Here is a 15,840-nt window from a genome sequence, read left to right as displayed (position 1 = left end):
GAAAAAAATTGACAGTTTCTGTAAAATTTCACAGAAGCATGGATCCTTCATTTTTAGCATGCCATATTTTAATTCAGAGTCTAGTCTTTAAGATTATATTGTTTTTCTATCATGCTTCTGGCTTTTATGTTTGCTTGAGTTTCTTGGGTTTATAGGAAGCATTTTAAAGTCTCTTTTACTATGAAAAGGTCTAAATACATACAAAACTAGGATAGTGCTTGTAGTTCAGTCATTAGAGCTGTCCACTCCTAGATAATCTCCCAGCTGTAACTCTCTTTTTCCCTCCCCTCCTCTGTTTTTTTTTTTTTTTCATACACAAACTCTGAAAAGAGTATACGCATAAAATGTCATGTTATTTTGAAGTAGTTGCCATAGTACATGCTTAACTACATAGGGAGTTCAGGGCCACATGAGATCCTATCTCAAAGGAAAAGAAAGAGAGAGTAGGGGGAGCTGCTGAGGTGTTCAGTGGATCAGGCTGTTGGACACCATAAGACAGTATCTAAGGAGTTAAGAGAGGGTGTAAGGCTGCATGGTGGAAGCAGTGAACCAGTGCTCTCCTCCCAAGTTGTCCTCTGATGCCCACATGTGTTCTGTGGCATCCCATACAATAAATAAGTAAACAAATTGAATGATTTCAAAAGAAGCCACGGTAAAATCCACTCATTGATGTAATTGGTGTGGATTAATGATAATAGTAAAATTTTTTAAGTGAGGAATTTGCCATGACTTCAGTCTACTGACATACTGGGAGTCTGTCATTTGGGGTGGACTTCTCATGTTTTTAGATGATAGGCATATTTTAAACATTTCCCAAATCTATGAGACCTTTGTTTTAAAGCTCTTTTTGGCAAACCTGGGAGACAAAGGAGCTGGAATCACAGCTCATCAGTTTAGATGCATCTTAATAATTCTAGTGAAAAAGACACTTTGGAAATTGGCTTTGAATTATTAGTTGAAATATGAGCCTTTTTAGCCTGTCTTGCCAGTAGTTGAATTTCAGTGAGTTCAAGCAAATACAAGGAGAGAAAAGTCTCCCGGTCCTCACCATTTCTATATGTCACCTGACTCGCCACTCTGAAGATGAGAAACTACTTGGTTCCAGTTGTAACTGAACTTCCGGGGAAGCTGGAAGGATTGTTTTAGAGCTAGTGTCTGTACTGACATAACAGGTTGATGAACACCAGCATTCCTGTGTTGTCAGTGCAGGTCACCTTCATACTCCAGGGCAGTACTTGCCCTTCCTCTGACGTGGCGCTATCCCCTCCCCAGGTTGCTACTAGGCCTGTCAAATGGCTATTTCTTTGAGATAGTCTCAATATTTTTGTATGTGCTCCTTCCTTTGTTTTAATGTGGCATTGTTCTCCAGCTGCATGTTAGAGGCAAAGGTCCTTGAGGTCACTGGGAAGTCATTCAGCTTCTTGACCACTGCTCTATCTTGTCACCAGCCTTGGTTCTACTCTCTCTGGCCAGTGTCAGCATTCCCTCTGCAGCCCATCTTCCCTCTTGGCCTCTCAGCAGCCTTCTGTCTTCATCACCTGGATTATCTTTTCCCTCCATAGTTTGTTCTTCCTGTTGACACAATTGAGGCCCCTCTTCATAGTTCCTGCAGCTGCCATCTCTCCCGTGTGAATTGACTTGCTACCTTAGACTACAATTCCAGCACATTCTGGACCTTGTTGATACTCAGAACCTTTGTGTCAGCCATCATTCTCCCTTTTTATTGTTTGCTATTTCTTCATAAATCTGTGGTCTCTGATCCCATTTCTCCTGTAAAACTCATGAATGTTCAGCTTACACCCACTGATGATTCATTTCAAAACCAGCCCCTGTTCTGGGTCTGGCACTGCCCGAGCTGCTGTGGGTGGTAGATAAGCAATAGGTTCCATGTGTTTTGCTCAGCTCAGAAGGTAGCTTGTATGAGGATTATGCCTTACTCTAGAGAAGTGGCTCTGCTGGTCGCCTTCCTGTTTTCTTATTTCAAGACAAGGTCTCTGTGTAGATGAGGATGTCCGCAAACTTGCACCTATCTTCTTGCCTCAGCCTCCTGAGTGCTGGAATTATAGGTATGTACCACCATACCTGGCTAAAAGCAGTCACACAAGGTTTTATTCTGCCAAAAATGTTGAACTTAATTAAATTTTTGTGTCTACCCTCCTATAATTTAGGCAAACAATCACTGCTTGGTGTAAACATCTGTCAAAGTAAACTGATTTGGATGCTGCTCTCTTGAAAGAAACACCATGTTGAGTGAGTGGTTTAAATAATGGTATTACGAGGCTTGGCTGGTTATTTGTGGGTCTGCACAGGGTTTTTTAACAGCGTCTTTAACAGAAGTCTTCTGGAGACTGTCAAAGCCCTCGCTCAGTCTCCAACACTTCCTAACCAAGTCCATGCCAACTTCAAATGCTGCTTCTCAAGATTTCAGATTTCATCCATTTCAGATTTCTTGCCCCCATTATGGCCCTTCCTTACATCTTACTAACCTACACACAAGCTCTGTTCTGCTTTGCTGGCAGTTTTTCTAGAGGAGTTGTGTTAGCTGCTTTCAGCCGCCACTGAAACCCTCTGTGTTAACAGAACTGGTGGCAGTCAATGTGCGAAGGGTTTTTTTCTCCTCTAGATTGAGAGTCCAAACTTAAGTGTTACCACTTGTAGGAACTTTGGCAGCTATGCACTTACTTTATTAATTAGGAAAATGAAGACAAAGTAGGCATATATTTTACCCAGAATGCTCTGTCTACTGGGGTGAGCTGTTTGTAGATCCAGGTGACCTCATTACTTGCTGTGTCTTGTCTGGCTTCCATTCACTTATTGATCAGTTTGTTTCCTTTTGCTGGAGAGACACAAGAGAAAAGCTCACTCCTTTAGTGAGGGCAAGCCCTTGCACACACATGTACTCACAAAGACCACATATGTATGTTGTATATTATATATTGTCGTTTATATGTCCAATATGTATTATATAATGACATAGTTTATATGCTTGGAGAGTATGCACTATTGGCTCCAAGGGGGAAACTTATGATATGCCCATAGGCTTTATTCAATGGCCAGTGTTAAACTACTCTAGGCAGAGTAACTACTGATATCACAGTAAAGCTGTGTGGTATAAGTGCTCATTTGATAATGTGTGAATGAAAGAAATAGAAGTGAAGAGGTGATAGCTGAGATTAGGAAAGATTAGTTAATCAGGATTAATACACACACACACACACACACACACACACACACACACACACTGAGAGCCTAAAAAAACATAGCACTTAAAAAACAATTTATTATTTTTTAAAATTATGTATAGGTGTATATCTGCATGTGGGTGTGTGCACATGAGTGCAGGTGCTTCCGGAGGATGAGGTGCTGGATTCCCAGGATCTGGAGTTATTGATAGGTGTGAACCACCTGAAATAGATGCTGGGAACCAAACTCGGGTCCCTAGAAGAGTAGCAAGTGTTCTTAACTCCCGACCTTTCTTCCCAGCTCCAAAATAAGTAGTAGTTGAGTAAAGCAAGGTTGTTAAGTGTGAGTAGCAGAGATGGATCCAACTCTGAAATGACCTACTTTTTAGTCCTGTGAGTGGTCACAGTTACTGCTGCTGTGTGGCAGCTGCCAGTTTTTACTGTGCCCTGCTAGATGTGAAGAATGCCTTCCCTGGACTTTGTGACAGATACTGAGCTTGGGTTAGGCAGGTTAATCCAGTCATATTTGGCTCTTAGTCGGTAGTGTGTTTAGTAAGAGTCAGTCATCTAATCATGTCTACAGACATGCAAACTGGTTAGCCCATTCTGTTCTGCCCACATCAGACACAGTCATTGTATTAAATCAGTTCGTCTTTGCTGTGACAAAATACTGGGAAAGGCTATAGAGGAAGGACTTGTTTTGGCTACTGGTTTCAGAGGGTTCAGACCCGTTGTCCCTGGGCACCTATGTGGTAAGGTAAGACATGTTGGTGGAAGGGCATGGCAGATGAAAGCTGCTCCCTTATTTTATGCAGGAAGCTGGGAGTCAAGGAGTAAGGGCCTGGGGACAAGATACATCCTTAAGGGACAGAGAGCTGGCTCAGTGCTGAGAACACTGTTCTTCCAGAGGACCCATATTCAATTCCTAGAATTGAAAACATGTAGGCAAAAGACCCATATACATCAAAGAAATAATAATAATTTTGAAAGAAAGATTTGCCCTTCAGAAATAGCTCTCCCATGAACCTACTTTCTCCATCTAAGCTCTGCCCCCAAAGAGTACTTTGTGCTAATATGAATTAAACCATTTATGACATTAGTACCCTCCTGAATCTAGTCCCGTCTCTGTAGTAATGCTGGAAACAGAAACTTTTTCACATGCGCTTTCAAGGACATGTTTACATTGAAACTGTAACAGTTGTGAAACCAAGTTTATTTCTGAATTCCGTGTTCCAGGAAAGGCTGGTAATTGAGTCCTAAATTCATAGCGAGTGTAGTAATGAAGACCTCTGGCCTCATTGTACAAGGAGTTCCCAAAAATTGGGAGTCCGTAGAACAAGGAGAAGACATTTGGGAAAATTTGATGTTCTTTGTGAGATTTTGAAGAGGTGAGATGCATTAATTTTGTTCTGTTGAATGTGGCAGAAAGAAGTAATGTTGATATTATAAGAGGCAGAAAAGTATAGCATCAAGAATTAATGGTTGAGGCTGGAGAAATTACTCAGCAGTTAAGAAATCTTGCTGGGCTGTGTGGTGGCGGCACAAGCCTTTGATCCCAGAGGCAGAGGCAGGCGGATCTCTGTGAGTTCAAAGCCAACTCTGGTATGCAGAGTGAGTTCCAGGATATAGCTGGAATTGTTTCACAGAGAAACCCTGCTGTCTCAAATTTAAAAAAAAAAAAAAAAAAGCTTGCTGTTCTTCTCAAAGGACCAGAGTTCGATGTTGGTCAGCTCACAACTGCTTGCATGTTAAAGGGTATCTGATGGCTGTTTCTGGCCTCCATAGGCACCAGTGCACTTGAGCATATTCACACATATGCACATAAATAAAAATCTTTCTTGTTGAGTATGGTGGTGTGCATTTTTTGGGCCCCACACTTTGGAGGCAGAGGTAGGTGAAGCTCTGAGTTTGAGGCCATCCTGGTCTACATTGAGAATTCTAGGCCAGCCAGGGCTAGCTTTTATGTCACTGGAGAATGGAGGAACCTCAGTTAAGAAAATGCCCCCATAAGATCATGCTGGAGTTAAACTTGTAGGGCCTTTTCTTAATTAGTGATTGGATGTGGAAGGGCCCAGCCCATTGTGGGTGGGGCCATCCCTAAGTTGATGGTCTTGGGTGCTATAAGAAAGCAGGCTGAGTAAGCCATAGGAACAAGCCAGCAAGCAGCACCCTCCATGACCTCTGCATCAGCTCCCGCCTCCTCATGTTCCTGCCTTGACTGCCTTAGATGATGAACTGTGAAATGGAAGTGTCAGCAAAAGATACCCTTTTCTCTCCAAGTTGCTTTTGGCCGTGGTGCTTCATCACAGCAGTCAGTAGTCACCCTAATTAAGACACCACATGTGGGGGTGAATTTGAAGGAACTTCTGGTAGTAACTATTCAGGGCTGATGTGTCTGTCATACTTCTTGTTGACAGCCTAATGATTTATTATGAAAAACTTGGGGATTACTCAGACATACTGTGCAGCTCCTTTCAGAAGGGCTTTTAAATTCCTTGTGCCACTCAGTGTTATGTTTCCTATAGCATTGCTGAGAAAGAAGCAAGAGGATTTGATTTGTAAATCCAAGCTAAGGGTTGAAGAGGGAGGGGAGGGAGAGACAAGCGGGGTTGTTCTAGATGTGTTTTGTGACAACTGGAGTTTATGACATTACCAAATAGTACCTTAGAAAATAGTTAAAGTGCACATTGGATCACAATTGCCAGAAAGAGAGAGGGGAGGTGACGTGACCCACCAGATAAAGCACTTGCAAAACAGACCTGACTACCTGTGTTGAGCCCTCGGATACACATAAAGGTTGTAGAAGAGAACTCGTTTCATAAAGTTGTGCCCATGTGTTGTGTTCAGTGGCATGTGAGCACATTCTCTCTCTCTCTCTCTCTCTCTCTCTCTCTCTCTCTCTCACACACACACACACACACACACACACACACACACACACACACCACACACGGGGTAGGGGGTAGGGGTAGGAAGAATAGTCTACTAATTTAGTCTTGGCATCAGTAGAACCATCAGGACATGAAGGGACCACGGGATAATGAGCAGGGGTCTGTGGCTCTGATTTTTATTCCTCTACCGATGAGTTATGCTATGTCTCTTTGTAATCTTATTGGACATTTGTGTATTGTCTTTGGAGAAACGTCTATTAATTAACCGTTATTCATTTATTAATGGTGTTTAGGTTATTGTTTCAGATACAAACTCATCACATGTGATTTGCACATGCTTTTTCTTATTTCATGCAGGATTTTTTTAGATACTTGTATATCTTTCTTGTGTATATCACCATAGGCATGTAGCTCCCTTCTTTATGTAACTAAATATATGATACATAGCATGTTATATATACTGGCCTTACCTTCTTGTCTCCATTCCAGTGCATAATAAAAACAAAACATGCATTTGTTTTGTTTGATTGTTTCTGGTTTCCAACAGTGCTTAGCAGAGGTCACACCAAGAACTATTCTTCACCAAACCTTTTTTTTTTATTAGTTATTGTGCAGGATTGTAAAAGAAGAGAAGAGGTAAAGCTAGACCTTGTGGTTGGAGCCTATAACCCCAGCACCAAGGAGGCTGAGGCAGGAGGGTGCTGTGAGTTCAAGGACAACCTGAGCTACAGAGGGAGACAGTCTCTCAAAGAATAAAAACAGGAAAATATAAGGAAGGAGGGAGGGAAGAAGGAAGGAAAGACAAAAAACAAAAACCAGCAGCAACAAATGGAAGAGAGGATAAGGAGACCTAGACATCAGGACACCAGCCGTATTGGTCCAGGTATGCCTTCCAGGGATTCAACCAGTCACTTGCTGCCACCTGCCTGACTGGGTTACTTGGTGCTGGGAAATGCATCACAGTTAACAGTCAGAGTCAGTACAGTTGCCAGTTAATGCAGCAGCAAGACTTAAAGAAGAAAGGCAGGCTCTAAACAAGCCATCAGCACCCCTTGTGCTTGGCAACACACATTTAGTGCTTGCATCTTAAAGGAAGGTTAACATAGGGAATAACACTGATTCTGCTGGGGAAAGATGGTGGAAAGGGTGTACCAGTTAGAAATAGTTTTAAAGCATGTGTATGTCTGCAGTTGGATTCTTTAAACTGGAATGTTTATTCTTTCGGGTTTTCCTTTAGACTGAATTGTTTTTGAGACTGGGTGTTAAGTGGCCCAAGCTGGCTGAAAGCTTGCTTGGTAGTCAAGGATGACTTTGAACTCATAATCTCCTGCCCCTATTTTGCAACTGCTGGGATGACGGGTATGCACTGGTACACTGCCACACCCAGCTACTAATTTTGTTAATGCTTGGTGAGGTGTGGTCTTCTGTTTCAGTGCTGGCTGTGATGTTTTTGTCAGTACATTTGTAATAGCTGACTGTTTTCTGTGCCCTCTTGACCTCCTGATACACTAGTGAAGAGTGCACCATGAATTTAGATCCCAGAGTTTGGGATAGAGTTTACTAATGCTCTAAGTTCTGATTTATGTAATTACCGAGGTGTTTTTATTTTAGTTTTTTAATTCACCAAGTTTGTTTTTGAATGAACACATTTTTTTTTCTTCCTGATCATGAAGCAGAGATTAGGACAATGTATGTAGTGGTAGCACAGAAAGATCTTGTTCCTGACATCAGCTTCATCACTGCTGGAGTACGTTTGAGAAGTACAAGGAGTGTAGCAGTCTCTTGCTTTGATTCCCATTTTAAGTTTGCAGGAGAAACTTAGCCAAAAGCATTATAGACCTGCTTGTAGAGGTGAAATACCGCTATGACCGAGGGGACGGATTTTATGTTACTTTGTTGTAGGTCTAGTAGCGGCTGTCTGTTTTTCCATTTGAATTTCCAAATTGCTGCACATAAATTTTTTAAAGGTATATGCCAGTTTGCCATATTTTCCTCAAAGTGGACTTATTCCTGTTCCAAGACTTTTGGTATAAAGACTCCCATTATGAGACCTGAGATGTGGTTCAGTTGTGAAGCATTTGCCTAGCATTCACGAAGCCCTGCACCTCCACCACTATAAAAACAGGTGTGGGCGTGCATGCCTGTAATCTGAAGTACAAGAGGTAGAGCCAAGTGGTTAAAAAGTTGAAGGTCATCTGTTGACTACACATCAGGTTCCAGACCAGCCTAGGATACATGAGATCCTGTTTCCAAATTAAAATAAAAAAGGAAAATGTCATTAGGCTTTTTTTAAAAAAATATTTTATATGTGTGTTTTGCCTACATACATGTGTTTATTCCACATCCTTGCAGCAACCATGGAGGCCAGAAGCAGGTATGAGGTTCCTCTGAACTGGAGTTAGAAACAGTGATGAGCCACCATCGGGTGCTGGGACCCAAATCTCTGCCAGAGAGGCCAGTGATCTGAACTACCAAGCCATCTCTCCAGCCCCCAGTAGTTAATGCTTTTTGACACAGGATCTTGCTGTGTTGCCTGGGCTTATGTAGCACTCAGTCTGTTCTTGAGTTCTTCATCCACCTGCCTCAACCCCTCAAGTGTGTGCCCCCATGCATGCCATCTTGTTATGCTCTTTTAAATATTCTTTCTTCCCCTTTCCACATTTACTTCCTTGTTTTGCATGGGGTGGAGATGCCGCAGCAAGAGTGTGGGGGACAGAGGACATCTTGTGGTCAGTCAGTCTCTACTTCTACCGTGTGGGACCTAGGGATGGGACTCAGCTCCCTGGTTGACTGGTAAATGCCTTTATCCAGTGCACAACCTCCCTGGCCTGTAATTTACTCTTCATCAAATCAACTATTCAACAGTATTTCTGCTTTCCTTAATTTTCAGGAAAGTGTATAAGCTGTGTGGTCTTTTTGTTTGTTGTTTGTTTTGTTTTATTTTCCCCATTCCTTTAGGCAAGAGTCTCTGCAGCTCAGGCTGACTTGGAAATCACAGAAATTCTCCTGCCTCAATCTTTTCCATCCTGGGATTGCAGGCACTAGCCACTATACCTGGCTAAAGAAAGGCTAAAGATGGCTTAACAGGCAAGGGTGCTTATCACAAAGCCTGGTGACCTGAGTCTCATTCCTTGTACCCACAAGGTGAAAGGAGAGAACCCACTCAAGCAAGTTCAAGTAGCCCCCAACTTGAATGTGCACACACACACACACAGACACACAGACACACAGACACACAGACACACACGCACACACACACACACACACACACACACACACACACACACACACACACACACACGAATAAATAAATGAATAATTTTTTGGTAAAAGAAAAACCTTCAGCATGTAGGATGGTCTTTTCAGATGTAGAAAGGATTGTGGTCGATCTTTGAACCCCAATAAACGAGTTTTTTTATACTACTATTCTTTTCACACTAGATGTCTCTTGATTCTTATTTTGTATTTTCCAATACCAATTTGACCTTTTTTGCAATTAACTTCTGCAAATTTAACCACAAATTTACCATTCATGTTGTCTATTAATATATTCTTTTTTGTTTTGTTTTTTCAAGACAGGGTTTCTCTGTGTAGCTTTGGAGCCTATCCTGGCACTCGCTCTAGAGACCAGGCTGTCCTCGAACTCACAGAGATCCACCTGCCTCTGTCTCCCGAGTGCTGGGATTAAAGGCGTGTGCCACCAATGCCCGGCCCTATATTCTCCTTTTTAAAGTGATTTTTAAAGAACTATTCTAGGTTTAGGGAAAACACTAGAACACTGTACATTTCCCATATACTCCTTTAGTTCCTCTGTCCCTGTTAGTTTCCCCTGTTATAAACACAGTAGGCTATTTCTTGCAACTGATAGGCTAGTGTGGACATTATTAGTAAAAGTCTATAATTTTATTAGTTTATTACTATTATTATTAGTAAAAGTCTATAGGCAACCAAGGAATGCTGGGATAGCAATTGACTGTACAGTGCCAAATGGTAAGTCCTGAAAACGTGTGTGTGTGTGTGTGTGTGTGTGTGTGTGTGTGTGTGTCCTCAGCTGTTAGTCTTCAGGAGCCCTGGAGATCCTCTTATCTCCATTTCACTACCGCTGGGAATCAATCCACACCTCATTTTCTAGGGTTTGAACTCAGGTCTAAGTACTTTGCCGACTGAGCTTTGTCTCCAACTCCCATGTTGGGGTTTTATTAGGACAGCAAACTGTTATGTAAATTGTTTTGGCAGGAGGGGTAGCATCTTGCAAGACCTGCCCTGTTCTGCCTGGCAGACTACCTTGGTTTCTAGGTAAGAGTTAGGATCTTGGAGTTCAGTTTTGGCCTTATAGTTTGAAATGGGCTTGAGTTTGGAGAAGACATAAGTAGCTTGGGTGGTTTCATCTTGCACCACTTTGACTTTATTTTGGATAAATATGATGGAAATGATTCCATGTTGTTGTGTCATAGACCTTTTAACTGCTGTCAATCTTTTTTAAGTTAAAAACGTGTAATTAGTGTACAAAGTAGTCTGTTTCCTTGTGTCTTTTTCATACATCCTAGTTTTGCTCGATTCCTTCTAATATGGCTACCATTTCTCTTTCCCCATTCATGCTTGTATCCTTCTACATACCTTTGAAGGTATGTCAAAATTGAAGCAAGGATCTGCATATGAGAGAGAACACATGGCATTTGTCTTTCCATCCTGGGTTATTGCACTTAATAGAGTTTTTTCCTTCAACTTTTGTGATTTCATTTTTTTTTTTAATGGCTAAACACAAAAAAGTAGGGAAAAGGGAACCTAATTCACTCTTCGTAGGAATATATACTGGTGCAGCCACTATGCAAATCAATATAGAGGTTTCTCAAAAAGCTAAAAATAGACCTACCACATGACTCAGCTATACCACTCCTGGGCATATTCTCAAAGGACTCTTTATCTTACAGAGATACTGCTCATCTGTGCTTCTTGCTGCTCCATCCACAATAGCCAGGAAAGGGAATCAGCCTGGATGTCTACCACAGATGAATAATAGATAGTGAAAATGTGGTTCATAGACATAGTGGATGTTTATTCAGCCGCTGTAAATCATGGCGTGTAGGCTTTTTAAAGTTTTTATATTATTGTATTACTATGGGGGTGGGCACACCATGCCATGGCACACGTGGGGGTCAGAGGACAGTTTGGGGAGTCAGTTTTCTCCTTTTATTTTGAGGCAGGGTGTCTTGTTTCTGCTTGATATTGACTCCAGGCTAGCTGGCCCAGGAGCGTTTGGGTGACTCTCCCATCTTTATGTCCCATCTTGACTTGGGTACTCTGCTGTCACAGATGTGGGTTCTGGAGATCAAGGCCAGATGTCAGACTTCTGTGGCCATGGCTTTTAACTGCTGTCACCAAGTTAGTTCTTGTTTTTCGTTTTTCCTTTCCCTTTCTAGAGGCTGGGCAACGAGAGTTTCTGTCACCCTGTGTCTTTGCGAATATTTGATGTTGTCAGTGTTTGGGGTGTTTTGTTTGTTTGGAGTTGGAGTCTCACTATGTAGCTCCTGGGTAGCCTGAGGCTGCTGTATGTGGTGATGGTGCAAGATGATGGTTTCTTTTGACATGTCTAATTTTCACCTTTCATGAAATATCTGTTCAGATCTGTTGCCCATTTGAAAAACAGGTCTATTTTCTTGTTGATTTTTGAGAGTTCTGTGTTTTACATAATGGTCTTTTGTAAGATAAATGTTTTATAGAAATATTTCTTGAAGGTTATGGCTTACCCTTTTATTTTGTAACACCACCCTAGTCCAACTTACTTCTTTCATCGTCTTGCTTCCTATGCTGTGTAAGGAAAGCCATCAGTGCTGGGATCTGCTAGGTTTCCTCCTGTGTTATTTTCTAGGACTCATATTTTGCGCTTCTAATACAGCTGTGTGACCCATTTGGGGTCAATTTTTGTGAAAAACACAAGGTCGTTTATCTAAATTTTTTCATGTGTGGTTGGCCACTTGTCCTAGCTTCTTCTGAAAGGGTCACCCTTGCCTCTGCCAGAATCAGTTTGTGTGGGGGAGATTTCTGGGCCATTTGGGTTTTTTTGTTTTGTTTTGTTTTCATTTACAAAAGAAGTCGAATATTCATTTTCATTTTTATTTCAGTGCAGTATTTTGCTTGCTAACCCAGACACAGAGTTTGAAAAGAACTGTGTCTGTTGGATTTTTGTAAATCCAATCATTTTGTAATTATGCCAGGAGTTGCCCATTGTGCATGAAGTCATCTTTTGAGGAGCCTTTTATAAAGTGAATAAGTATTCAGGAGGTTTGTTGAAATGCACATTGTATTTTTTAAATATTCTAAAGAGGAAGGCAATAAATTTTAGGGTATCTTCAAATACATACTGAAATGAACCTCTTACTTCATTGTAGAAGATGTCTATACCATTGTAGTATAATTAGCTGTGATGGTCAAGTAGGAGATAATGTAGACTTTCTAGCACACATTTTGGATTTGGAGGTCACGGTGCTAAAAGGCACTGTTATAGAATTCTCTACATCCTCCATACGTAGTTCTTCCTGCTTCAAAAGTCAAGAGTGTATTCAAACTCACAATTCTGATTATGTAAGGTATCTTTCTGAGCCTCTCTACCTTTGTGGAAGCCATGGTTTAGGAGATTACATCATTACCCCAGGTCTTATAAGCCGGCCCATGGTAGAACTAAGATTTGAACTTGGTGTGTGTAAGTGCAAAGACTAGACCACTGTCTTGTAGTTCCAGCTCACATTTTGTGAGAAAGTAGTTCAGTGGTTAAGAGCATTGACTGCTCTTCCAGAGAGCCTAGGTTGAATACCTACACGGCAACTCAAAACTGTCTATAACTATAGTTCTAGGAGTCCCAACACCCTTACACAGGCAAAACACCAGTGTACCCAAAAATAAATAAAATAAATGTATTTTTAAAAAAGAGAGAGAGAGGGAGATGCGGGCTTGCAGAAAAAGCTGTTTTGTACAGGATACTTTTCTTTATAAGCTTTTAAATCATTAATTATGTTAATAGAGTTATTAATAGAGTTAATAGAGTTATTGTTTCCTCATCACAAATAGGCATGTTTAGAAAATCAAGGAGAGGGGTTGAGTATTTTAAGAATTACCAATTTTTCCATTTTCCTGAGAAGGACTTGAGGTATAAAGTTCCCAGATAAATTATTTATATAGAAGTTAGACTTATATTGGAAACCTTGTTTGTGTTTTCTTTTAATATACTAATTGTTGCAATGCTACCCGTATATTCACATTGAGCAGCATTTAAGGCTTTTTGTTAGTTTTCAAACAAACCGTTTTCTCCCTTTGTCGTGTTCTAGATCCCTCTAATGTCTTTAGACAAGCCCTTTTATAGTGTTCTAGAGCCCTCTAATGTGTTCAGACATACCTTTTTACAGTGTTCTAGAGCCCTCTCATGTGTTCAGACAAGCCCTCTTAGAGTATTCTAGAGCTCTCTCATGTGTTCAGACAAGCCCTTTTAGAGTATTCTAGAGCCCTCTCATGTGTTCAGACAAGCCGTTTTCTTCTTTTGTAGTGTTCTAGAGCCTTCTAATGTTTTGTGGGCTATAGTCAAAGATGTGGATTTATGCTCCCATATGCTTTGTGAGAACAAGGTTTTACAGACTTAAACATTGATAGTGCCAGGCTATATGAGAAGTAGCTGTTTAACACGCACCAATGGTAAGCCCTAATGCAGTTCTGCCCAATGAGTGAGTGTCCATTAAGGTAGCCTTGCTACCTCTTCTTGTCATCCAGAAGAAATAATTGCGATGGGTTTTCCTCCTCTCGGGTTAGTTAAGAGATCTTGCCTCTTTGCTTGTGTGATGCTGATGATCTCTCTTTGCGGCTTTCCAACAGAACAACATTTTGCAGATGTCGTACTTAGTGAAGAGTTTCTCAACCTCGGCATTGAGCAAGTGTGCAGCTTAATCTCAAGTGACAAACTTACCATATCCTCAGAAGAGAAGGCAAGTAACAGTTTTTCTCTTCCCCTTTGCCTCTCCCTCCATTCCCCCTTCCTCTTCTGTCTGCCACCATCTTCCCTTCCCCTTTCTTCTGTCCTGCTGGCTAATTTCCTTTCTTTCTTTTTCTTGGCGGGGGGGGGGGGGGTGTCTGGAAGAGTGTGTAGAACAGAGGACAACCTGGGATGTTGTCTGTCCATCCTTTTTTTTTTTTTTTTTTGAGATAGGATCTCTCACTGGTCTTCAACCAACTCTCCAGTAGTCTGGGCAGGCTGGCCAGTAAGTCCCAGGGATCCCTGTCTGCTAAGATTACAAGAGAGTGCCACCTTGTACAACTGTTTTCAGCTAGCTTCCAAGGACCCAAATCAGGTCCTAACACTTGTGAAGATACAACTGAGACATTTTTCCAGCCCAGTATTTCCTTTCTTTATTTCAGTTTTTCCATTAATTGTGGTTCTGTGGGAATAGAAGCAACTTTTAACCAAGAAGAAGTGTACTTGACTGCTACAGCAAGATTTGGGTACTGATTCTGTTCCTTGGGACATTCATCCCATTTGGGGATAAAGACATATATTCTCTCTAGAATTTACAGTGTGAAAAAATAGGCAGAACTGTGACATACACAAATTTAGCAGTTTAGAGAAGGGTGGCACTACTGCTAACATAATAGCTTAGGGCTGAGTGCCTGCTGTACCTCAGTAACTGTCTCAGGGCCCTGGGTATGAGACCGACAAAGTGGAGCAACTACATACATGATTATGGAGCTCCTTGTGGGCACTGGAGGAGTGGGGAGCGGGACACTGGTACTTCCACTTGGTTCAGATATAAGATCCAGGTCTTTAAAACCGAGCTGGAGTATGTTAGAGAAATGGAAATGGGGCCGGGGGTTGGTGGCACATGCCTTTAATCCCAGCACTCAGGAGGCAGAGGCAGGCAGATCTCTGTGAGTTCAATACCAACCTGGTCTACAAGAGCTAGTTCCAGGACAGCGTCCAAAGCCACAGGAAAACTCTGTCTCAAAAAACCAACCCCCCCCCCCAAAAAAAAAAAAAAGGAAATGGATTGGGATGGGGAAAGTGGGAAGCATGTCAGGGCAAGGGAACAGACTACACAAATGTAAAGGCTGTGAAGGAACGATTGCTCAAGGATTGCTGGGGTTAGAATAAACCTGTGAGAGGAATAGGACATGAAGTAGGAAGGGGCCATCATGAGTGCCTTCAGCTGTGTTAATAGTAAGACCTTACTTGAGGTGATGAAGAGCTGCTTCCAAGCTTTAATCAACAGATGGATGCCAGAATATACCATGCATTAAAGAAAGATCATGAGGACTGCTTTGGTTTTGTACTGATACCTACTGTAGTGGCACACTCAATACCCATTTGATCATAGGTCCAAGTCAGTGGTCAAACCTCATGGAGGATATAACAGGGACAGCCCATTCCTGCTCTATTGCATCCATGGCTTCAGCCAGAGTGGTCCAGATGAGCGAAAGTGTCTGACTTGATTCTCCTGGAGCAGAGGTCTGGGGCTTCCCTTCTTTTTCACACATTATCTTGTAAGTCTTGAATGTCCAAGTTACCCCTTTATAGACATGTCAGGCTTGAGACGTAGGAAGTATTTATGCTGTCTGTTTTCTCTCTTCCTCTTTTATTGCTTGCTGGGGGATTTTCATGCTGTGGTTATTGCTGAAAGTAGCCATACTTCTTATGTGGCATATATGGCTGTCACAGCAAGCCATTCAAGAGACCAAAGGAAAAGTGCTGTCTTCTTTTGATCTACCCGCCTTCAGAAGTCACAGAGTTG

The 15,840-nt window shown here is 41.7% G+C and overlaps 1 protein-coding gene across 5 annotated transcripts in view; it reads left to right on the top strand.

The window, feature by feature from the left end:
- The window catches only part of Klhl2 (kelch like family member 2), a 110,121-nt gene that overhangs the window by 71,872 nt on the left and 22,409 nt on the right, over positions 1–15,840 (top strand). For all 5 annotated transcript variants that reach the window (XM_027394060.2, XM_027394057.2, XM_027394059.2 and 2 more), the window contains one exon: positions 13,934–14,043. In XM_027394060.2, the coding sequence (XP_027249861.1) occupies positions 13,934–14,043 (110 nt within the window). The remainder of the gene's footprint in view (positions 1–13,933; positions 14,044–15,840) is intronic.

This window comes from Cricetulus griseus, assembly GCF_003668045.3.
Source record: "Cricetulus griseus strain 17A/GY chromosome 1 unlocalized genomic scaffold, alternate assembly CriGri-PICRH-1.0 chr1_0, whole genome shotgun sequence".
NCBI lineage: Eukaryota > Metazoa > Chordata > Mammalia > Rodentia > Cricetidae > Cricetulus > Cricetulus griseus.
Note: the sequence above shows the minus strand (reverse complement) of the source record. Positions and strands in the feature narration are given on the sequence as shown.